At 40.8% G+C, this 23,586-nt stretch overlaps 1 protein-coding gene and 1 long non-coding RNA gene across 5 annotated transcripts in view; both read left to right on the forward strand.

Moving 5' to 3' along the window:
- LOC120948884 (chitooligosaccharidolytic beta-N-acetylglucosaminidase) overlaps positions 1-18,014 on the forward strand; it is a 71,598-nt gene extending 53,584 nt beyond the window's left edge. The window contains exons 2-10 of one of the 4 annotated variants that reach the window (XM_049605231.1): positions 15-314; positions 378-1,030; positions 1,092-1,408; positions 11,733-11,851; positions 11,985-13,115; positions 13,223-13,313; positions 15,407-16,196; positions 16,267-17,496; positions 17,572-18,014. In XM_049605231.1, the coding sequence (XP_049461188.1) occupies positions 34-314; positions 378-1,030; positions 1,092-1,408; positions 11,733-11,819 (1,338 nt within the window). In that variant the 5' untranslated portion in view covers positions 15-33 and the 3' untranslated portion in view covers positions 11,820-11,851; positions 11,985-13,115; positions 13,223-13,313; ... (1 more) ...; positions 16,267-17,496; positions 17,572-18,014. Of the gene's footprint in view, positions 1-14; positions 315-377; positions 1,031-1,091; positions 1,409-2,353; positions 3,531-11,732; positions 11,852-11,984; positions 13,116-13,222; positions 13,314-13,378; positions 13,751-15,406; positions 16,197-16,266; positions 17,497-17,571 lie in introns of those variants that run through there. The other 3 variants (XM_049605230.1, XM_049605232.1, XM_049605229.1) reach the window with 3 other exon arrangements.
- LOC125906467 (uncharacterized) lies at positions 18,015-20,732 on the forward strand. The gene is made up of 2 exons (XR_007451835.1): positions 18,015-19,832; positions 19,903-20,732. It is a non-coding gene; the product is annotated as an uncharacterized LOC125906467 (long non-coding RNA).
- Positions 20,733-23,586: the final 2,854 nt, after the last annotated feature.

A 23,586-nucleotide genomic window follows, 5' to 3' on the forward strand; every position in this document is an offset into this window, starting at 1 on the left:
TGTTACATTCACAGATCTACGAAATAAAGGATAATGTTTTGTGCAATGTCAAAGTATGGAATAGTCGTATTAGTATTATTTCATGCATTTCAACACGCTGTTAGTTGCCTAAAAGACATATCTTACAAATGCACAAATGAAGAACAATGTGTTAGAGTGTACGGTAATACCAAAAGTGCCAGCGAGTCACATGTTTTCTCTACTTTAAGCAACTGTCGTTTGCTGTGCGGAAAATATGGTCCTTTGTGGCCCAGACCTACAGGCCATGTGACTCTTGGAAAAGAAACAACTGTAGTCAATCCCTTAAATCTGCGGTAAGTTTTGATTTGGCCTTTTTTTGTTAAATTTTGTTGATCATTTTTTCATGTATCCTGCAGATTTGAACAAGATTTTATCAACCAAACTACTGAAGGCACAACAATATTAAGAGAAATAAAAATGTATTTTTTGCGCAATTTGCGAAAAGCATTTCAAACCCAAATTTTACATGAAAGTACACCTGGGATGCCAATAATTATAAAAATTCAGATTACTTCAAATGAAACTAATCTATCTTGGTATGTGGATGAAAGTTATAAATTAAAAATATCGATAGAAAACTTAACAACAGTAGTTACAACAATAGAAGCAAAAACAATATTCGGTACACGTCATGGTTTCGAAACGCTATTGCAATTGTTTACGACAGTCAATTCTTCTGTAAATATATTGTCGCAGGCAAACATTATTGACCAACCCATCTACGCCCATCGTGGGCTCCTAATCGACACTGCGAGAAATTATATACCAATAAAATGTTTAAAAAGACAAATAGATGCAATGGCCGCTAGCAAATTCAATGTTTTTCATTGGCATATTACCGATACACAAAGTTTTCCAATGCAGTTCGATACAGTTCCTGAAATGGTTTTTTACGGCGCCTACTCAAAAGAAGAAGTTTATAGCCAAAATGACATTAAAAGCATAATTAAGTATGCGAAATATCGTGGAATACGAGTCATTCTTGAGCTTGATGCGCCTGCCCACGCGGGTAAGATTTTTTTTTATATGGCAGTTAATAACTCATCAATATAATCCTATAATCCTTTCAGGTAATGGCTGGCAATGGGGTCCTGAGAAAGACCTCGGCAACTTGGCCGTCTGTGTAAATCAGAAACCCTGGCGTAATTTTTGTATAGAACCACCATGTGGCCAACTAAATCCGATAAATCCCAACTTATATACTGTACTGCAACAAATCTATAAAGATATAGCCGAAATGAATAAGGAAGAAAGTGTTATTCATATGGGAGGAGATGAAGTATTCTTCGGTTGCTGGAATGCGACGGCAGAAATCATAAATTACTTGATGGATCATAACCTAGGTCGAACTGAGCAAGATTTTCTTACAATGTGGAGTAAGTTTCAGGTAAGTAGCTTGATTGATTTTAGTAAATAAAATCATTAGCGGAATTTAGGGAAAGTGTGCTTTATTAAGCATTTACATCTATTTTCTCACTTAAAAATGAATTTCGCTTGAAAAAAGGAAAAATGAAATTGAAATTGCGTTACAATAATATTGTAATATAAAGGACATTAAAAATAATAATAATAACAAAAATAATAACAATAATAATAATAATAATAAAAATAATAATAATAATAATAATAATAATATTAATTATTATTATTATTATTATTATTATTATTATTATTATTATTATTATTATTATTATTATTATTATTATTATTATTATTATTATGATTACTATTTTTATTATTATTATTATTATTATTATTATTATTATTATTATTATCATTTTTATTATTATTATTATTATTATTATTATTATTATTATTATTATTATTATTATTATTATTATTATTATTATTATTATTATTATTATAATAATTATTATTATTGTTATTATTATTATTATTATTATTATTATTATGATTATTATTATTTTTATTATTATTATAATTAGTTTTCTTATTATTTTAATAATAATAATAATAATAATAATTATTATTATTATTATTATTATTATTATTATTATTATTATTATTATTATTATTATTATTATTATTATTATAATTATTATTATTATTATTATCATCATCATTATTATTATTATTATTATTATTATTATTATTATTATTATTATTATCAATATTATTATTATTCTTATATTATTATTATTATTATTATTATTATTATTAGCAGTCTTATCACTATAAAATAATAACATAAGACTGCTTAGGAAAACGCAAAGATGGTGATGGAGAACACACAAAAAATCAACAAAATAATCAGCTGGTATTGTAATTTTAAAAATCACTTTAATTATAATTATGCTTTTCATCTTTTCAGAAAAAAGTTTTAAATCTTTGGGACAATGCTAGAAGAGCAAATGGCTCAGCCTATTCTGCATCTACAAACGAGCATTCAAGTCCAGTTATTTTGTGGTCCAGTCGCTTAACAGATCCGTTGGTAATTGACAAATTTTTGTCTAAAAACCGATATGTGATACAGACATGGCTTCCGTCAAGCAGTACTATACCTAAAGAATTACAAAAGTTAGGCTACAAGCTTATTGTTTCGACCAAGGATGCTTGGTATCTTGATCATGGGTTTTGGGGAGTAACAACCTATTACACCTGGAAGAAAGTATACGATAACCAGTTACCTAAAGGAAATGGTATTTTAGGAGGAGAAGTTTGTGTATGGACTGAGTATATTGATGAATATTCAATTGACGGACGCACTTGGCCAAGAGCGGCAGCAGCTGCAGAGCGACTATGGTCAAATCCGGAAACAAAAGCTATAGATGCCGAATCACGTTTTTTTTGCCACCGCGAACGGCTTATCATCCGTGGAATACAACCGGAAGCTCTAGCTCCGCGATGGTGTGAACAAAATGAAAAACAATGTCATTAAAATTGAAATAAAAGGAAACATGCGCACATGCAAGCATTATAAAATCGCACGAGTTAGGCAGCGGTCTAATCTTGTTGCGCGCAACATTGTTGCTGGCAAAATATATGGATTTTGACAGCTATCGCAACTTTGTTGCTGGCCAAATTCAAACCAATTTGATTTTTGTCTGGCAACATTTTCTATTTACCTTTGTCATGGTAATCGGGTGTATGAAATGACACAGCAGCAGTGTGGTTTTTGTTGACATCCGATATATTTGGATTTTAAGCATTAATAATACATTTTTTTATGTATATTTTATTTTTTCAATACTTCATTCAACAAGTGAATGATAAAAAATAAACTCTGAGCTGTTAATTGGCTAATTTTTGACGCTAAACAATGTCAAAGCGAAATGTTGCCAGCAACATTCATAGACCACCTCAGCGATATGTTTCCGAGCAACAATGTTGCGCGCAACAACATTAGACCGCTGCCTTACTCATCACAATGAAATATATTGTAACATGTTTAACCAGGGAATTCAAGCAATTTGAAGCTTTCGACCTTTTCTACCCAGCCATGAATAAAACGTTCTTAATAAACTTTTAATAGCAAAAGTTGCATTGAACATTTTGCATTGATTACAAACTAAACTAAAGGACGATGATTGAAAGAAATTGCACCAGTTTAAAAATGAGATCTAAACGTAGTGTAATCCCAAAATAATGTGAAATGGCACTCTATAAGAACTGAAACAAAATACGATAAAATAAAATAAAAGCACTGATGACAAATTAATACCACAAGTACCGTCAAAACTGAAGACGTAGGAATAAAGCGAGTTACCGGAAGTATCTGTGTCAATCAGTTCAGTTGCAAACCATTAAAAATTACCCCGCAAGGCGTTCGAAACATTTGTCCCTCCCTATAGCACTCATTTCGAGCAGAGCTTTTGATCATCCCGCCACCAAGCTGCTCCATACCAAGGACTGTTTAGCAACGAGGTCAAGTATAAGCCAAAATCGGTTTGGCCGTCTTGGATGCCTTTTGACAGCAGAAAGCCCTGGAAAACTCATCAAAACCTAAAACTGTTATTGGGGGCTTTCACGATTCTAGTCAGTTTTTTGTATGGAGTTTGACAGTTGGAGGCTGAAATCATGTAAACACTCCATACAAAACCACACAAAAAACTAGCCAGCAATTTTCAGTCTAGATTATTCTAGCCTCAAAGCTAGAATTAGATTCGAGTACCTGCTCGAAAACACAGGTTTGTTTACATTTATCCCAAGGTGCATTAAAAAGATCAGGTGGTGGAATCTGGAATCAAAGTGTATGTAGTCCAGGTGGTCTCATAGCATTTTTTCATAACTAATTTTGAACATCACTTTTTGACAGAACGAGTGAAAACTTTTGTAAGCTTTTTTGAGGCTTGACGAATACTCAAAACGCTCTTAACATTTTCATTCATAAACAGAAGCGATAAAATCAGCCTTCTAAATTCATACAACTTGGGATAAGCCCACCAGTATATTATACCCGCTGCGCAAAGCGACGGAAGAAATCATGGCGTTCGGAGAATTTGATCATGCCATCTTTTTCCCTCCAACGGCAAATTTGTCGATCAGCTGCCCGTCCCTGGCTCCGCCTCATACCCCTCGCCTGAGCGCGCTGTCGAAGGTTTGGATGTGTTGGTGCGTCAGACGGCCAATCGCTGTCAGCCGTCGTCCGTGCTTTTTCCCTCCATAGCGCCATCTCTTTCTCGCGTGTGGACAATGCTCGCGAGCTGTTGTAGCGCCTAAAAATGCCGTTAACAAACTGTTGGGTGCGTACGTGCAGGGTACTCACGCGCCCTCTCTGCGAGATGTTTTCTCTCGTCCCCTCTTGGCAGAAATCGCCTGTACACTCTGCCTCTCGCTACCCCCGCTCTACACTTGCGAGCAATCATGCGACACACTCGCACACTTCCATACGTCTCCACCCCTGAACGCTCCCATCGTTGAGGTGTTAAGCAAAAATCGGCTCTGAGCTTGAGAGACACACTTGCACTCCACCAACCCCCCATGACCGATTGCTCTCGTCATTGCGATGATGGGTTATTGTTACATCTGTGTGTGAGATCCTCGCTCTCACTCCGCCATGCCTTACCAACCTACTTCACGCAATGCTTCCACATTTGCGGTGTTGGTAAAATTTTCAATCTGATGAGAGAGCGAAAGAAACTATGGGCGAATCATAGTTCTATTTGGCAAAACAGAAATAAAACAGATAAGCATAATTTAATGATATTTAATACAACACACAATAATTTACAATTAGTTTAAGAGTAATAATGATTCTTTAAATGTGTGTTGTGTTTTAAATTTTTTTTCCTGACAATTGAAAGTTGTACACAAAACTATTCTAAAAATTTGGACAAGTATTGAAGCTGTCCCATAGTGATAAAAGTTGTTTGCTTCATCTACGGTTCGCCTCCCTCGTTTGACAGATATCAGTGTTGACAAAATTTGGCTTGGTTTGGTTCGGTGAAATTCTGGAGTGATTTATGCTGTTTAACTAATATTATTTCAATAAAGTACAGTTTAATTTGCTTGTGCTTACCGAGCATATAAGTGCAGTTAACCAATATTTATTTAATTGACTTATAGTGTCAGTGTGCGCAAGCGTAAAGGCGTTAAATTGATTTAAATTAGCAGGTAAGTTGTGTAAAGTGTGATGATAGCTGGTGTTTTTTTTCTTTTTGAGTTTATAAACTGTATATTGTTATAGGATCCAGATATCCAGTTCGTAACGGCTCGAAGCAACGGGCAATTGTGGATCAGAAAGGAGGAAAGAAAGGGTGAGAGGGGAGAATAGTGAGCGAAAGCACTCACAGCCGGTAAGTGCGTAGCTTAAATGGATAGCGGTAGCTTAAACGATCAAGCCTCTCGTGAGCGGGCACTCAACGTGGCTTAAACTTTTGAATGCCAATAAGCTTTGTTTAAGCTACGTGTTTAAGCCTACATGTCGCGCGATTTCTGTCAGAAGGGTCGGTTGATGGGCACGAGTGTCCTAGCGAGAGACTCGTCCCGATCCGCGATCCCGATTCTTACTCGTTACACGATCGGGATGCGAGCGGCAGTCGGGATACAGCTAGCAACGAATGTGGTGTGGTGTCAGTAACAAGGCGGAAATAAATTAAGTTTATTTATTGTAGTTTATCTAATTTACGTTGAGTCGTAAACACTTATTCGGCCACATATCACACGGCAACGTAAAACAAACATTGCGGCGATGAAGTTGCATTTTCACAAATCAAACAAAAAAAGCGCAATAAGTTCAATTGCTGCAATGTAAAAATGACTAAGGAATCGCTAGCTAACGCTGGAGGGTGTTAGGCAAATGGTTCTCCAGCCACGGGGCCCTAACGATGATCTTTCCGGGGGCCCTTGTTGCTAATAGTCTGTCCACCAGTAAACATACGGCATACTACAGACTAGGCATGGGCAAAACGATTCTTTTCACCGAACGCAAACGAACTAGTTCGCTCACCAAAAAGAACCGAACGCGAACGACGATTCTTTCGTTCTTTGTTTCATGATATTTTTATTCACAAAGACCGCTCGTTATTATTATTATTATTATTATTATTATTATTTATTAATCTTCAACGGGCCGTATGGCCTAATTAAGATGTAACAGTTCAAAAAGAAAAAAAAACATAGCAAAAACAAGATTTGCATCGCAATTCACTGCGGCCACGGCAAAAGCCGGAGACGTTCCTTGAAGCACTGAGTTGAGATGTCGAAGTCGAAGCAATCCGAGACAGTGTTGAAGACAGCCGACATGCGGAACATAGGGTCAGACCGACCAGCACTGGAACGGGGTTGGGCGAGCCGTAGAGTTTCTCTAGACCTAAGTGTTCGGGATGGTGCATAGATATCGACTCGATGCAACAAAGGCGATGAGTCGATAGAGCCATTTAGCAATCCAGCGATGAAAGAGCACTGTGCATTGCGTCTTCTAACCGAAAGAGGTTCAAGGCCTAGAAGACGGCACCGCGCAGCATACGGAGGAAGATTATTGCGATCCTGCCAGGGAAGTAGGCGTAGGGCATATCTCGTGAGCTTACGTTGAATCGCCTCAAGTCGAGCAATTGAAGAAGCGGTAGTTGGGCTCCAGACTACGCACGAATATTCCAGAACCGAACGAACGATACAGTTGTACACAGCTTTGATGCACATGGGGTTGCGGAATTCATTAGTTGTCCGGATAACCACGCCAAGTAATTGATTTCCTCTGGCTACAACGTCATCGATATGCTGTTTAAAGTTCAAACTAGAGTCAAGCAGAACGCCCAGGTCTTTGGCATGATTCTGTCGATTAAGTGCAGTGCCGTCCATGAAGTAGGTCCCAGTCACTGGGCTCCTGCATCGACTAAAAGACACACAGTAGCATTTCTCGATGCAGATAGTCAGTCCATTACGCTTGCACCACGAACAGAAAATTTCGATGCAGTCTTGCAGGAATGTACAATCACCTGTGTTGTGAATAGGCGCAAAAATTTTTGCGTCGTCGGCAAACAGACTTATACTGTCGGGAGGAAAAGCGAGGGTAACATCGTTGATAAACAATATGAAGAGAAGCGGGCCAATATTGCTTCCTTGTGGCACACCCGAGCTGCTGACTATTTCTTTGGACATTTGCTTTTCAATTTTCACGATGTATGTGCGATTAATTAGGTACGACTTAAGCCACTGTACGAGCGGGCTGGGAACTCCTAGCTTATCGAGTTTAGCGAGAAGAATTGCGTGCGGAAGAGAGTCGAATGCTGCTTTTAGATCTGTGTAAATTGCATCGACTTGAGCTCCGGCATCAATTTGACTAGTGCAATAGGTTACAAATTCAACCAGGTTCGTGGTAGTCGACTTTTTTGGCACGAATCCATGTTTATACGGACTTAGGTAGCTGCGGCATGCATGTAGCAGATTTTTGTATATCACTAGTTCGAACACCTTGGCAATGGCACACAAGGATGTAATACCCCGGTAGTTGATGGCATCTGTCCTGTCGCCCTTTTTGTAAATAGGAACCATCCAAGATTTCCTCCATGCTTTGGGAAAGTAGCCATTGGCTAGCGATGCATTGAACAATTTTGCAAGGATAGGTGCTACTGTCGTTTGACAGCGTTTCAGCACGGTAGAAGGAATTCCGTCGGGTCCAGGAGCGAAGGAAGGCTTTAGTTGCGCTAGGGCAGATAAAACGATCTCACTGTCGATGAAAGGAGTGCTCATGTTAATTGCTCCAGCCGGAGTGTTGACGAGAGCAGCATCAATGGTATCGGTATCATTCATGGCCGGTGAAAAGCAATCTGCGAAGCGATCCGCGAAGAGATTGCACATTTTATTAGTGTTGGCACTTGTTGCTCCTTTGAACGTGATAGATTTCGGTGTATGCGTGGATTTTGTTTTGCTGTTGTAGAAGCGCCAAAACGAGTCAGGCCACCTGCAGAGGTTACGTTGAATTTTACTCAAATATCTGCGATATCGAAACCTGTTATAGCTGCAGTATTATCTTTTTTATTTACCCACCATAGACGCATACTGTAGCCAAAGAAGTACTCATTCTGCGGTTGAAACCAATCATTTAAAAACATTAAACACTCGGCTGTCTGGTCAACACAATCCATCGCAAAACCGACCAAAAACTAGCATGTAAAAAACTAATACGAGCAAAAATGTCTCCTGCATATATTGTACCCCATGCCTTATACACACTTAAGGATTCTATTTAAAAACAACTACTTAAATATGGATCAACATGATGAGCGCAATCAATTCAGTTCAGTTCATTCGCGAACAATGACTAATCCATTTGAACGGGCTCGATCTATTGAATTGTAAAGGTATAATTTCCATGCCAACAGAACACAGATCGAACACCAGATCGAACGCGTTCGATGAATTCAGTTGTGTAGGTACGATTTATACACCAACAGAACACAGATCGAACACCAGTTCGAACGCGTTCGATGAATTCAGAAGTTAGGTACGATTTACACACCAACAGAACGCAGATCGAACACCAGTTCGAACGCGTTCGATGAATTCAGTTGTGTAGGTACAATTTACACACCAACAGAACACAGATCGAACACCAGTTCGAACGCGTTCGATGAATTCAGTTGTGTAGGTACGATTTGCATACCAACAGAACACAGATCGAACACCAGTTCGAACGCGTTCGATGAATTCAGTCGTATAGATACGATTTCCACACCAACAGCACACGTATCGAACACTGCTGGACAAATTCGACGGCGTTGGAGGAATTGAGTTGTATGGGTATGATTTCAACACCAACAGGGTACATTTTGATCTCTGACGACCCGTTCGCACGGTGCGAGAAAGAGCGAGAAAGCAATATGATTTTGCACGTTTTATTACCACATTTATGTGTGCCGTCGAACACTGAACGGAACGTTCGAACGCGTTCGGTGTAGTCAGTTTTTCCAAAAGTCCTGGTCGTTCTTTTTGTTAAAAGCCTCGTTCGTAGGGCTGACTATCCAGCTACGTTGTAGCATATCTGCTATACAGAACTTATTATAATACACACTATCAGCTATAGACACATCGTAACACACTTAGGAAAGCCAAATCACACCATTGCAACACATCAGCCCACCATTCATTATAACACATCAGCAAATCAATCCACACCATAGCAACACATCTAGACCATACCGTTCATAGAAAAAAACAATTGAGACACATTTATCGAAAACAACCGAAACGCGACCGTTCCTTGGCTAGAACAGTTGAAACTTTCCAGAACCTTTGCAAAAACACTAAAAGCGCAACATAGGCACAAATTGATAGACACCTCACTCCAATACAATGTATAAATTGCACCTCATATCAATAACCTTTAATTAGGACAAAAACACATTCCAAAACCAAAATGTACGAAACTTATTGAGTATAAATAAAACCAATTCCAACCGTGGCAAGTCAGAATCGTTCGGACTGTCAGGATAGGACTATGCCCATCCAACATCTATCGACTTCTCATTTAAAGAGTTTAGTTATGTCCCCCTACCCCTACCCAGGCCTTACCTCTAAACTCCAACGTTTCCAGTAAAGGAAACCTCCTAAAGGTTTCCATGATCGCCTGGACGAGCAAGTGTCGAAAAGTCCGCTTCGAACAAAGTGTTATTCAACCTCGATACTTGTCAGCGAAACACTGACTTACCGCGAAAGTACGCGTTGATCAGTTGTACCGTTGTACGCTCATCAGATCACATGCCGACCGTATCAAAAACCGAACATACTATATGGCGACCATAGCTATCACCAAACCTACAACAACGTGCTACTCAAGACTTGAAAAGGCCGGCATGATCGCGTTGGCTATTACGCCAATAATAATAATAATAATAATAATAATACTAACAAGAACTTAGCGTAGCAGCCCACACTCGGGGAAGGTTTTTGTTTTGACTTTGGTTCTGCCGGGTCTACCGCTGTGGCGCGACAAATGCACGGAATGCACTCGACCAAAACATGAACCTACCGATCCGAACCCAATCCAAGGCATTGCCGGTCAATCGGCGTCATGACAACTACTCCAAACCAACAAGCCACCAGATTCTGGACGGACAGGTGCAGTATCATACGCGCACCGTAATAAACAAATCCAGAATCCTCTTTTGTATGGATTCAATTCAAAATGTTGTTTCCACTTGCGCCCGCTAGCTGAATTAGAAATAAATGTGCAACATATCACACGCACGTTTGCTTAGATCGTGTGTCTTTTTAATACCCTCAACAGCAGAGCCGATCGCAAAGATGCCAATGCCAATGGTTGTGTTGTCTCTCAGGTAGCGAGATCGAAAATGCATGGACTTTGTAGCCGCTGCGGATGAAACTGTACGCATCAGAATAAAATAGTTTTGGGGTTTCCAAACGCACGCACACACACAATCATACAAACACACGCGCGCAAACTCACACACACACACACACACACACATGCACGTATACGTGCATGCACCCGCGAAAGCGCGAACCCAAGCACGCACCCACGAAAGCGCGAACGCAAGCACGCACCCACGAAAGCGCGAACGCAAGCACGCACCCCCACCAGAACCCCCCCCCCCCTCCCCTCACGAGCGAGCACGGCTACCTTGTCGGTAGAACGGCTTGTTCAGCTATCTTGTAGCGCATCCAAAGCGCCGGGCGGGATGGGGGATCGCGACATGATAGAGTGAACGGCCACTTTCCCCACGCTGTGAGTGTGCGTGTGTGTGACGAGACCCGAAAACGCGAGACAGATTTCGGCACATTAAAAAAAATATTTTATTGCCACTATACACTGTGCTACATGATGCTTAGAAGGTCGTTGAAGCATCAAACATGTTCAAATAAAAAAATATTAGATTAGTGTTAGACGTTCTCCTACGCTTGTTTTAAATAGGCTTCTTCACCCTCAACTGGCAGGGGCATCGAATGGTCTCATCAGCAGCGGCACGAAATAAAATGAACCATCAATACACCGATAACACTTTGAATCCCAATCCAGCTTCTCCCACAGCGTCTCAAGGTCACACACAAATTAATAAATGCTAACACCCACCAATAACAATACACAACCGCAATACACATATGAGTATCAATCAATACACCGCAACAGCCAATCAGCTGGCGGTGGAAGGCACGGGCAGTAGCGCAAGTATGGCAAGGCAGGGTGAGGGAGGGAGAAGTAGCGGACGAAAAATGGGCGGCAATATTTTTGAATTTTTTGACCGTTTTTTTTTGCTCCGCCCCCATAAATAGTTCGTTCATTTCGCCAACAGATGGCGCTAAACTTGCTCGACCCAGCGCAGGAATCGCTGAAGTCCCACGCGAGAGACCAGCCAAAATCTGCGCTTTCTAGCTGCTAACTGCTCGAATTTGCGCAGCGGGTGATCTACGGGTAAGTGCATGCATAAAAAGAAGAATTTTCCAAATGATGTTTGTGTTCCAACCGATCTTCGTGATCGGTAAGTTTTGAATAGTACTAGTTTTGTTCACCATTCTAATGCTCGATTTATCTTTCATTCCTCAAGCAAACGCATCAAACAGCAAGTGTTTTTCCTTCCAACAGCACGCGCCATCGGTGGAGCAAGCAGCCAACGTTTTGATCGCCAGTACGTGCCATCAAGAATTGAAATATCCCCGAATAGCTCTGTGAATAAAAAACTGCACACTTACTGTCCGAATTTCCTGGAATTTTTTGATCGTCGTACGCTCGCGGGAATGGTGTGTCCGTTGAGGGAAGGAAAGAAAGGGTGGGAGTGAGGATTAACCAAAACCGCGGCATTGAGAATGAGGGGAGGTGCGCTCAGCGCTCACGCTGGGACACTCACGATGCTTGAAATAAAATGTTAACAAGCATCGATTTCAAGCATGCATGTCGCGCGACATTTTGCAAAGCGAGTGGCTTTGACATGGCGCGTCGCCCCCTCTTGGCAGAAATCGCCTGTACACTCTGCCTCTCGCTACCGCCGCTCCCGCTTGGCAAAGAGTAACTCATTTTGATGCCTCTCGCTACCCCTGGCCTTAGTTTTGAAGGAATCATGCGACACACTCGCACTCCACTACCCCATCCCATGGAAAAACGCTCCCACCATCGAGGTGTTGACCAAAATTTCGCTGTGTGCATGAGACACACACTCGCACTCCTCCAGCCCTCCACAGCTGAACGCTCCCACCGTTGCGAATTTGCGAGAATTTTTGCTCTGAGCGTGAGACCCTGAAGCGCCAGAGATGACACTATGTGTAAAGACGATCATAATTCGATATGGTCAAAATGCGTCGATTATCGTTTCATTTATCTGGTAATGATGTTTTCACTTCATCAAAATTTTAAACATTAACAACTAGGCTGATAACAATAATTGAAATGTAAATCAGAATAAATTAAATTCATTTGAAGTAAAATGAATTCCATTATACTCTATTTTGACCAAATGATCAACTCTTGTACATAGTGCCATTTACTATGTGTTCTTCACTCTCGCGCTGTGTTGTGATCGTTCGAAACTCATTGCCAGAACGAATGCAAATTTCATTTGGGAAGGATCGGTGCCGGAAGATGCAGTGAAAATTATAAAATGTTTATAGAAAAGTGGTTAAGTAAATCGTGAAAGATGTCAACGCAGGTGTAAATGCAGTTTGTTTTGTTACTTGATCTACGGGTAAGTGTATGCATAAGAAGAAGAATATTTCAAATGATGTTTGTGTTTTAACAATCATATTGCTTTTAATGTTTGTTTATTCTTCTATTATTTGCCATCACACCTAGCTATTTCATTACCAAAGCACCTGATAACCGATCAAAGAAGGTGAATCGGGCTTACAGAGTCGCCGTTTAACTTCAAATATCTTCGTGATCGGTAAGTTTTAAATAGTCCTAGTTATGTTCACCATTCTAATGCTAGATATATCTTTCATTCCTCAGGAAAACGCATCAAACAACAAGTGTTTTTCTTCCAACAGCACGCGCCATCGGTGGAGCAAGCAGCCAACGATTTGATCGCCAGTACGCGCCATCAAGAATTGATAGTTTGCCAAACAGTACTGTGAATAAAAAACTGCTCACTTACTGTCGGAATTTCCTGGAATTTTTTGATCGGTCTACGCTCGCGGGAATAGTGGGTTCGTTGAGGAGAAGGAAAGAAAGGGTGGGAGCGAGGATTAACCAAAAACGCGGCATTGAGAATGAGGGGAGGTGCGCTCAGCGCTCACGCTGGGACACTAACGATGCTTGAAATAAAATGTTAACAAGCATCGATTTCAAGCATGCATGTCGCACGACATTTTGCCAAGCGGGCTCTACACTTGCAAGCAATCATGCGACACACTCGCACACTTCCATACGTCTCCACCCCTGAACGCTCCCATCGTTGAGGTGTTAAGCAAAAATCTGCTCTGAGCTTGAGAGACACACTCGCACTCCACCAACCCCCCATGACCGATTGCTCCCGTCATTGCGATGATGGGTTATTGTTACATCTGTGTGTTAGATCCTCGCTCTCACTCCGCCGTGCCTTACCAACCTACTTCATGCCGCAATGCTTCCACATTTGTGGTGTTGGTAAAATTTTCAATCTGATGAGACAGCGAAAGAAACTATGGGCGAATCATAGTTCTATTGGGCAAAACAGAAATAAAACAGATAAAACAGATAATAATGATATTTAATACAACACACAATAATTTACAATTAGTTTAAGAGTAATAATGATTCAATAAATGTGTGTTGTATTTTAAATCTTTTTTTCCTGGCAATTGAAAGCTGTACACAAAACTATTCTAAAAATTTGGACAAGTTTTGAAGCTGTCCCATAGTGATAAAAGTTGTTTTCTTCATCTGCGGTTCGCCTCCCTCGTTTGACAGATATCAGTGTTGACAGAAATTGGCTTGGTTTGGTTCGGTGAAATTCTGGGTGATTTATGCTGTTTAACTAATATTATTTCAATGTTTCATGTGGCTCTTTCCATCGTTAGAGAGAAACTCTTGCGTCTCGCTTTTCTGCCCGCTTGGCAAAGAGTAACTCATTTTAATGCCTCTCGCTACCCCTGGCCCTAGCTTTGAAGGAATCATGCGACACACTCGCACTCCACTACCCCATCCCATGGAAAAACGCTCCCACCATCGAGGTGTTGACCAAAATTTCGCTGTGTGCATGAGACACACACTCGCACTCCTTCACCTCTCCATGGCCGATCGCTCCCACCGTTGCGAAGATGCGAGAATTTTTGCTCTGAGCGTGAGACCCTGAAGCGCAAGAGATGACACTATGTGTAAAGACGATCATAATTCGATATGGTCAAAAAGCGTCGATTATCGTTTCATTTATCTGGTAATGATGTTTTCACTTCATCAAAATTTTAAACATTAACAACTAGGCTGATAACAATAGTTGAAATGTAAATCAGAATAAATTATATTCATTTGAAGTAAAATAAATTCCATTATACTCTATTTTGACCATATGATCAACACTTGTTCATAGTGCCATTTACTTTGTGTTCTTCACTCTCGCGCTGTGTTGTGATCGTTCGAAACTCATTGCTAGAACGAATGCAAATTTCATTTGGGAAGGATTGGTGCTGGAAGATGCAGCGAAAATCATTAAATGTTAATAGAAAAGTGGTAAAGTTAATCGTGACAGATGTCAACGCAGGCGTAAGTGCAGTTTGTTTTGTTACATGATCTACGGGTAAGTGCATGCATAAGAAGAAGAATCTTGCAAATGATGTTTGTGTTCTAACAATCGTACTGCTTTTAATGTTTGTTTATTCTTCTGTTATTTTCCATCACACGTAGCTATTTCATTACCAAAGCTTCTGATAACAGATCAAAGCAGATGGATCGGGCATACAGAGTCGCCATTTAACATTAAATATCTTCTTGATCGGTAAGTTTTAAACAGTACTAGTTTTGTTCACCATTCTAATGCTCGATTTATCTTTCATTCCTCAGGCAAACGCATCAAACACCAAGTGTTTTCCTTCCAACAGCACGCGCCATAGGTGGAGCAAGCAGCCAACGATTTGATCGCCAGTACGCGCCATCAAGAATTGATATTTTGCCAGCCAGTACTGTGAATAAAAAACTGCACACTTACTGTCGGAATTTCCTGGAATTTTTTGATCGGTCTACGCTCGCGGGAATGGTGGGTTCGTTGAGGAGAAGGAAAGAAAGGGTTCAGTCAAATTATAGCTGATTTTCGTATAATTTTGCATAAAGTGGTATGTTTAAGCCACTAAATTATTCATTTGATCTGATTTCAACTCAATATTACAATTTTATACCTTTTGAAATGGTTTTTAATATTCAACCAGCGGGGAATTTATTTTGCATTTGATATTCGATTTCTCAAATTAGTACAATTTGCTTAATGAACTGTCATATTTAGAAAAAAGCGTATAGTGAAATTGCGTATTTCGAGTATGACGTATATTGAAGAATACCTGTATAGCTACCCGAGGAAGGCGCTGCTTCGCGTTCACATGAAGAAGTGGTAGTGTAAAATCAAGTTTGTAAGCAGAAGGACGCGTCGATGCGTGCTCGTTTTTTTCTTTCGTGAAACCAGTACGGAAAAAAACTATTTGGTAAGTACAGCTTTTAATAAAGGATTATATCAATCTGTATCAAACTGAATGGTATTAATAATTGGTGATATCAAATCAATTTCGTTTTGTAAAGCAAATCGTAACACACGCATAAACGGAAGTGATCACGGACCACGATAGAAATAATCAATTGGTTGGTAAGTATTATACTTCGCGTTAAATGGAACAGCGGTTTTCAAAATAGATAATATTTCGCTCTTTCACCAGCAGTGCCAAAAACAAAAGGACAGGAGAGGCAGGAACGATCATTCAACGCGTTAGCGCCGGACGAAGGAGAAGCGGCAGGAAGGCAGGAACGATCCTCCAACGTGCTAGCGCCTGGTAGAGGAGAGGCGGCAGGAAGGTAGGGACGATCATCCAGCACGCTAGCGCAGCACCTGGGAACAGCGAGGAGGAGGCAAGCAGGAAGAATTTTTGACGCGTGCACACCATTCGATGAAGACAACGCTGGAGGAAAGGAAGAACGAGGAGAGAAGGCAGGCAAGACGGGTACGTATGTATCCCGCAACGGGTTTTGGCAGTGTGAATTGTGTGAGTATTGAAAAGTGTATGGGTGACTATACCCCCAGGACAATCGCATGGCAATCGGATTGAACGCGCAACATTTTCCATACAATCCGTAGTGTTGCGTTTTCTTCGCGCCAACTTTGCCTGTATTTTCAATGAGCCAAGCGATTTTACCCCCTCCTACACGCATTGTATCCTACAGCACGCTTGACGCGGCAACGTTCACCACATACACACACACATCTCCACACTCAGGGTACGACATCTTCCCTGTTGCTGTTCTGGACTCAGACAAAATTTGTGTTTCTACACTTATTGTTCAAAAAAGTAGTAGCTCTTAGGATCTGAATTTACAAACAAATATCAAAATGTTATGTTCTGCTAATGATATTGCTCTAAATTTAAATGCACTACATTAAGTTTTTACATATCTTTCGTAAAAAATCGTCAGAGTATGAAAACGTCGTTACAATTTGTCATGAATAACTTGAATTTTAAGATTTTCGCGCATAAAATTATGACGCGCGCTGTCTGTGCGGCGGCGTAAGTCGCTACTCGTATAGCCGTCTCGCTTCTTCTTGTGTGTGCTTTACCGTTGCTCACCGCTTCAAGAACATTGCTGCTCACACACACGTCAGTCTGTGGCAAACAATTGGAGGGGGAGGATGTGTCGGTTTGCTCCAGAAATCGTGTGTGATTTTGGTGATCTGGATTTGGTTCCATCGCTGTTTGTTTTGGTGGAATTGAAAAGGTAAGAATCATCAACCGATGTAAAAGTGTGAGAGTAAGATGATGCTGATGGTGACTGATGCTTTTCTTTGTTTCTTTTCCTGTTTTCATCCACTGATGGCGTCGAGCATCGCCGAGGATGTGATCGAATGCGGAATATTCTAAACGAGGAGCTTCATTCCGGATTTTGTTTGCAATAAGGTAAGTTATGATAAAACACAAAGCATACCAAAAAAGAGTGAGTAATCTTATTCTTAACTTTCATTTCTTCAACAGCGCTGAACTCATCCTCCAGCTTACAACGAACGGTCAACGGATGAGGAAGGAAAGGTACACGCGAAAGGTACACGAACGGTCAACGGATGAGGAAGGAAAGGTACACGCACAAAAGTGCACATCTCAGCCTTGTCGGAGAACGAGAACACGGGAGGGGGAGACCGGCAACGTAGGTTCTATACGTTCTTCATTTACGCTCCCTCGTGCGTTCGTGCGTGCGTGCACGCGCGCGTCTGTGTGTGTGTATGTGAGTGCATGCCTGCGTGCGTGGCTGTGTGTGTTTTTGCCGCTTCGCTTAATCCTACGGGATCACCTTGTGAAAAACACCAAGAGAGGGGGAGGGGTAGATGTATGTGTATGTGTGTGTATGTGTGCTTGCATGCATACGTGGTTGTGAGTGTGTTTTTTGCTGTTTCGCGATCTCCTACGGAATCAAAAGGGGGGGGGGGGGGGAGGGGAGGAGTGAGGTGTGTGTTTGTGTGCTAGCCTGCATGCGTGCGTGGCTTTGTCTGTGTGTGTTTTTGCGTTCGCGTTCTCCTACGGGATCACCTTGCGAAAAACACCATGGGGAGGAGAAGGTGTGTGTGTGTGTTTTCTCTTCTTTGTCGATTCGCACTCTCCCGTGGGTCTCCTTGTGTGCGTTAGTTTTTTTGTTTTTCAAGAAGAAAAAAAAATACTTCGAAAAATACCAGTGGGGAGGGTGTGTTTATGAATGAAAAAATGTGCTTAGAAAAAGAAAGTAGAAAATAAAAAAAATATTGAACAACGGATTCGTAAGTGTGTTTGAACTCATTGCTATCCGAAAAAAGGGAGGGGGGGCTCTTGAAATGTAGTACACATGTATGCAACATGTATCGTGTCGCCGCGACGGTGTATCTCGCTCAATCCGTTAAGCCTGAAAAGTGCTTCTATCGGATCGTCTAATCGGGCGCCATTTAATCAATCCGTTAGCGAAAAGTCGCATGGATTTTGGTACCGGGGTAGGTAAAGAGGTAAAATAAAGAGCGAATGTGTGGAATGGAAAAATGAGAGAGAGTCTGTGTTTGTTTTGGGAGAGAGGAGAGAATGAAAGAAATTGAACAATAATGTAGCATACAGAAACTACATGTATGATACACGCTGTCGCACCGTTGCAGAAACGTGCTCTTTAGTGCTGCTAATGAGCACGATTTAAGAACGTTTTGAGCCCGTTTTTTCTCATACAAAATTGGAAATTGTCGCGCGATAATGTCGGTTGGGGTCCCAACCAACATTGTCACGTTGCAAGCGGTTTTTTTTGTATAGAAAAAGTGTTCTCTATAGCGCGGTCAAATCGTTCTCGATAGCAGAACTATACCCAACCGGCATTATCGCGCGATTTTTATGTGTATCTATCATTTTTCTCTTTCTAACATTCAGAAAAATTTTCATTCTGTCTTGCTCTTCTGGGTGTTGGTCACTTTTTGCTCGCAACTTGGCTGTGTCACATCAACCATCCTCATGTTTCATATGGCTCTTCTCTTTCCATCGTTCGAGAGAAACTCTTGTGTCTCGCTTTTCTGGGACTTGTCCAATTTCGCTTGCTACACCAAGCGTTCACGCAAGCGATCTTCTCTCGTCCGCTCTTTGTATCATTGTACAGGTACTCCCCGATATACGCTATTAATGCGGACCGGAGGCATTAGCGTATCTCGAATATTAGCAAATGTCGAGTTTTCAGTCAAATTATAGCTAAGTTTCATATAATTTTGCATGAAGTGGTAGGTTTTAGCCGCTAAATTAGTTATTTGATATGATTTCAACTGAATATTACAATTGTACACATTTTGAAATGGTTTTTAATATTCGACCAAAAGGGAATTTATTTTGAATTTGATATTCGATGTGTCAAATTAGTACAATTTGCTCAAAAAACTTTAAAATTTAGAAAAAAAGCTTATAGCGAAATCGCGTATATCGTGTATGGCGTATATCGGGGAATACCTGTAAAGCCACCAGAGGAAGGCGCTGCTTCGCGTTCATATGAAAAAGTGGTAGTGTAAAATCAAGTTTGTAAGAAGAAGGACGCGTCGATGCGTGCTCGTTTTTTCTCTCGTGAAACCAGTACGGAAAAAAAACTATTTGGTAAGTACAGCTTTTAATAAAGGATTATATCAATCTGTATCAAATTGAATGGTATTAATAATTGGTGATATCAAATCAATTTCGTTTTCTATAGCAAATCGTAACACACGCACAAACGGAAGTGAGCACGGACCACGATAGAAATAATCAATTGGTTGGTAAGTATTATGCTTCGCGTTAAATGGAACAGCGGTTTTCAAAATAGATAATATTTCCCTCTTTCACCAGCAGTGCCAAAAACAAAAGGACAGGAGAGGTAGGAACGACCATTCAACGCGTTAGCGCCGGACGAAGGAGAAGCGGCAGGAAGGCAGGAACGATCCTTCAACGTGCTAGCGCCTGGTAGAGGAGAGGCGGCAGGAAGGTAGGGACGATCATCCAGCACGCTAGCGCAGCACCTGGGAACAGCGAGGAGGAGGCAAGCAGGAAGAATTTTTAACGCGTGCTCACCATTCGACGAAGCCAACGCTGGATGAAAGGAAGAACGAGGAGAGAAGGCAGGCAAGACGGGTACGTGTGTGTCCCGCAACGGGTTTTCGGCAGTGTGAAATGTGAGTATTGAAAAGTGTATGTGCGAGTAGAGGTAAAGAGGTAAAATAAAGAGCGAATGTGTGGAATGGGAAAATGAAAGAGAGTCTGTGTTTGTTTTGGGAGAGAGGAGAGAATGAAAGAAATTGAACAATAATGTAGCATACAGAAACCACATGTATGATACACGCTGTCGCACCGTTGCAGAGACGTGCTCTTTAGTGCTGCTAATGAGCACGATTTGAGAACGTTTTGAGCCCGTTTTTTCTCATACAAAATTTTAAAATGTCGCGCGATAATGTTGGTTGGGTAGAGAAGGTTTTTGAAATCGTGCGACAGCGTGTATCATACATTTGGTTTATGTATGCTACATCCCTTCTCAATTTCTTTCATTCTCTCCATTCTCCCTACAAAGACTCTTACTCTCTTTTGTCCATTCTGCACATGCTTACGCTCTTTATTTTACCTTCTTACTCGCACATACATATTTACATACTCACACAATTCACACTGCCTAAAACCGGTGCGGGATACATACGTACCCGTCTTGCCTGCCTTCTCTCCTCGTTCTTCCTTTCCTCCAGCTTTGCCTTCGTCGAATGGTGTGTACGCGTCCTGCTTGCTTCCCTCTTGCTGCTCCCACGTGCTACACAAGCGAGCTGGATGTTCGTCTCTACCTTCCTGCCGCTTCTCCTCTACCAGGCGCTAGCACGTTGGAGGATCGAATCGTTCCTGCCTTCTTTCCTCTCCTGTTCTGTTTTCGGCACTCCTAGGGATAGAAGGAAATATTAACTATTTTGCCAACAGCTGTTCAATTTAACGTCAAGCACAATACTTACCAACCAATTGAATATTGCTTCTGTTGTGGTCCGTGCTCACTTCCGTTCGTGCGTGTGTTACGATTTCTTTAAAAAAACGAAATTGATTTTATATCACAATTATCAATACAATTCAGTTTGATAAAGATTGAAATAACCCTTTATTAAAAACTGTACTTACCAAACAGTTTTTCCGTACTGGTTTCACGAGAGAAAAAACGGACACACACCGACGCGTCCTACCGCTTGCAAACTTGATTTCACACTACCACATTTTCATGTGAACGCGAAGCAGCGCCTTCCTCGTGTGGCTATACAGGTATTCCCCGATATACGCCATACTCGATATACACGATTTCGCTATACGCTTTTTTTCTAAATTTGACGGTTCTTTGAACAAGTAGTACTAATTTTAGAAATCGAATGTCAAATGCAAAATAAATTCCCTTATGGTTGAATATTAAAAACCATTTCAAATGGTATAAAATTGAAAAATTCAGTTGAAATTAGATCAAATAACTATTTGGTTAGTTAGTTGATTTAGTTATTTGATCTAATTTCAACTGAATTTTTCAATTTTATACCATTTGAAATGGTTTTTAATATTCAACCAAAAGGGAATTTATTTTGCATTTGACATTCGATTTCTAAAATTAGTACTACTTGTTCAAAGAACCGTCAAATTTACGTAAGCGTATTAGTTATTTGATCTAATTTCAACTGAATTTTTCAATTTTATACCATTTGAAATGGTTTTTAACCATTCGGTAGTGGTAGGTTTAGTGACTAAAACCTACCACTTCATGCAAAGTTCTACGGATATTAGTTATAATTTGACTGAAAACCTCGAAATTCGACTTTCGCTATTGAATATTCGAGATACGCTATTGCCGATACGTATATCGGGGAGTACCTGTACAATGATACAAAGAGCGGGCGAGAGGAGAACGCTTGCGTGAACGATTGGTGTAGCAAGCGAATTTGGACAAGTCCCAGAAAAGCGAGACGCAAGAGTTTCTCTCCAACGATGGAAAGGGATGAGCTAAATGAAACATGCGAATCGTTGATGCGACACAGCCAAGTCGCAAGCAAATACAGACCAACACCCAGAAGAGCGAGGCAGAATGAAAAATTTTGTGAATGTTAGAATGAGAAAAATGATAGATACACATAAAAATCGCGCGATAATGCTGGTTGGGTTAGTGCTGCTAATGAGCACGATTTGAGAACGTTTTGAGCCCGTTTTTTCTCATACAAAATTGTAAAATGTCGCGCGATAATGTCGGTTGGGGCGGGGCTCGAGCCGCGGCGGGAATGCGACCTCGCCGATGACGTGCTGCGGTGCTGCAGCCGAAGCAACTTGCGCGTTGCTGTTGGTGTTGCTGGGCCCGAGCTGCGCCCAACCGACATTATCGCGCGACATTTTAAAATTTTGTATGAGAAAAAACGGGCTCAAAACGTTCTCAAATCGTGCTCATTAGCAGCACTAAAGAGCACGTCTCTGCAACGGTGCGACAGCGTGTATCATACATCTAGTTTCTGTATACTACATTATTGTTCAATTTCTTTCATTCTCTCCATTCTCCCTACAAAGACTCTTACTTTCTTTTGTCCATTCTGCACATGCTTACGCTCTTTATTTTACCTTCTTACTCGCACATACATATTTACATACTCACACAATTCACACTGCCTAAAACCGGTGCGGGATACACACGTACCCGTCTTGCCTGCCTTCTCTCCTCGTTCTTCCTTTCCTCCAGCTTTGCCTTCGTCGAATGGTGTGTACGCGTCCTGCTTGCTTCCCTCTTGCTGCTCCCACGTGCTGCACTAGCGAGGTGGATGTTCGTCTCTACCTTCCTGCCGCTTCTCCTCTACCAGGCGCTAGCACGTTGGAGGATCGGATCGTTCCTGCCTTCTTTCCTCTCCTGTTCTGTTTTCGGCACTCCTAGGGATAGAAGGAAATATTAACTATTTTGCCAACAGCTGTTCAATTTAACCTCAAGCACAATACTTACCAACCAATTGAATATTGCTTCTGTTGTGGTCCGTGCTCACTTCCGTTCGTGCGCGTGTTACGATTTCTTTAAAAAAAAACGAAATTGATTTTATATCACAATTATCAATACAATTCAGTTTGATAAAGATTAATATAACCCTTTATTAAAAACTGTACTTACCAAATAGTTTTTCCGTACTGGTTTCACGAGAGAAAAAACGGACACACACCGACGCGTCCTACCGCTTGCAAACTTGATTTCACACTACCACATTTTCATGTGAACGCGAAGCAGCGCCTTCCTCGTGTGGCTATACAGGTATTCCCCGATATACGCCATACTCGATATACACGATTTCGCTATACGCTTTTTTTTCTAAATTTGACGGTTCTTTGAACAAGTCGTACTAATTTTAGAAATCGAATGTCAAATGCAAAATAAATTCCCTTTTGATTGAATATTAAAAACCATTTCAAATGGTATAAAATTGAAAAATTCAGTTGAAATTAGATCAAATAACTAATTTAGTGGCTAAAACCTACCACTTCATGCAAAGTTATACGGAT

The sequence above is a fragment of the Anopheles coluzzii genome, chromosome 2 (assembly GCF_943734685.1).
Source record: "Anopheles coluzzii chromosome 2, AcolN3, whole genome shotgun sequence".
Classification (NCBI taxonomy): domain Eukaryota; kingdom Metazoa; phylum Arthropoda; class Insecta; order Diptera; family Culicidae; genus Anopheles; species Anopheles coluzzii.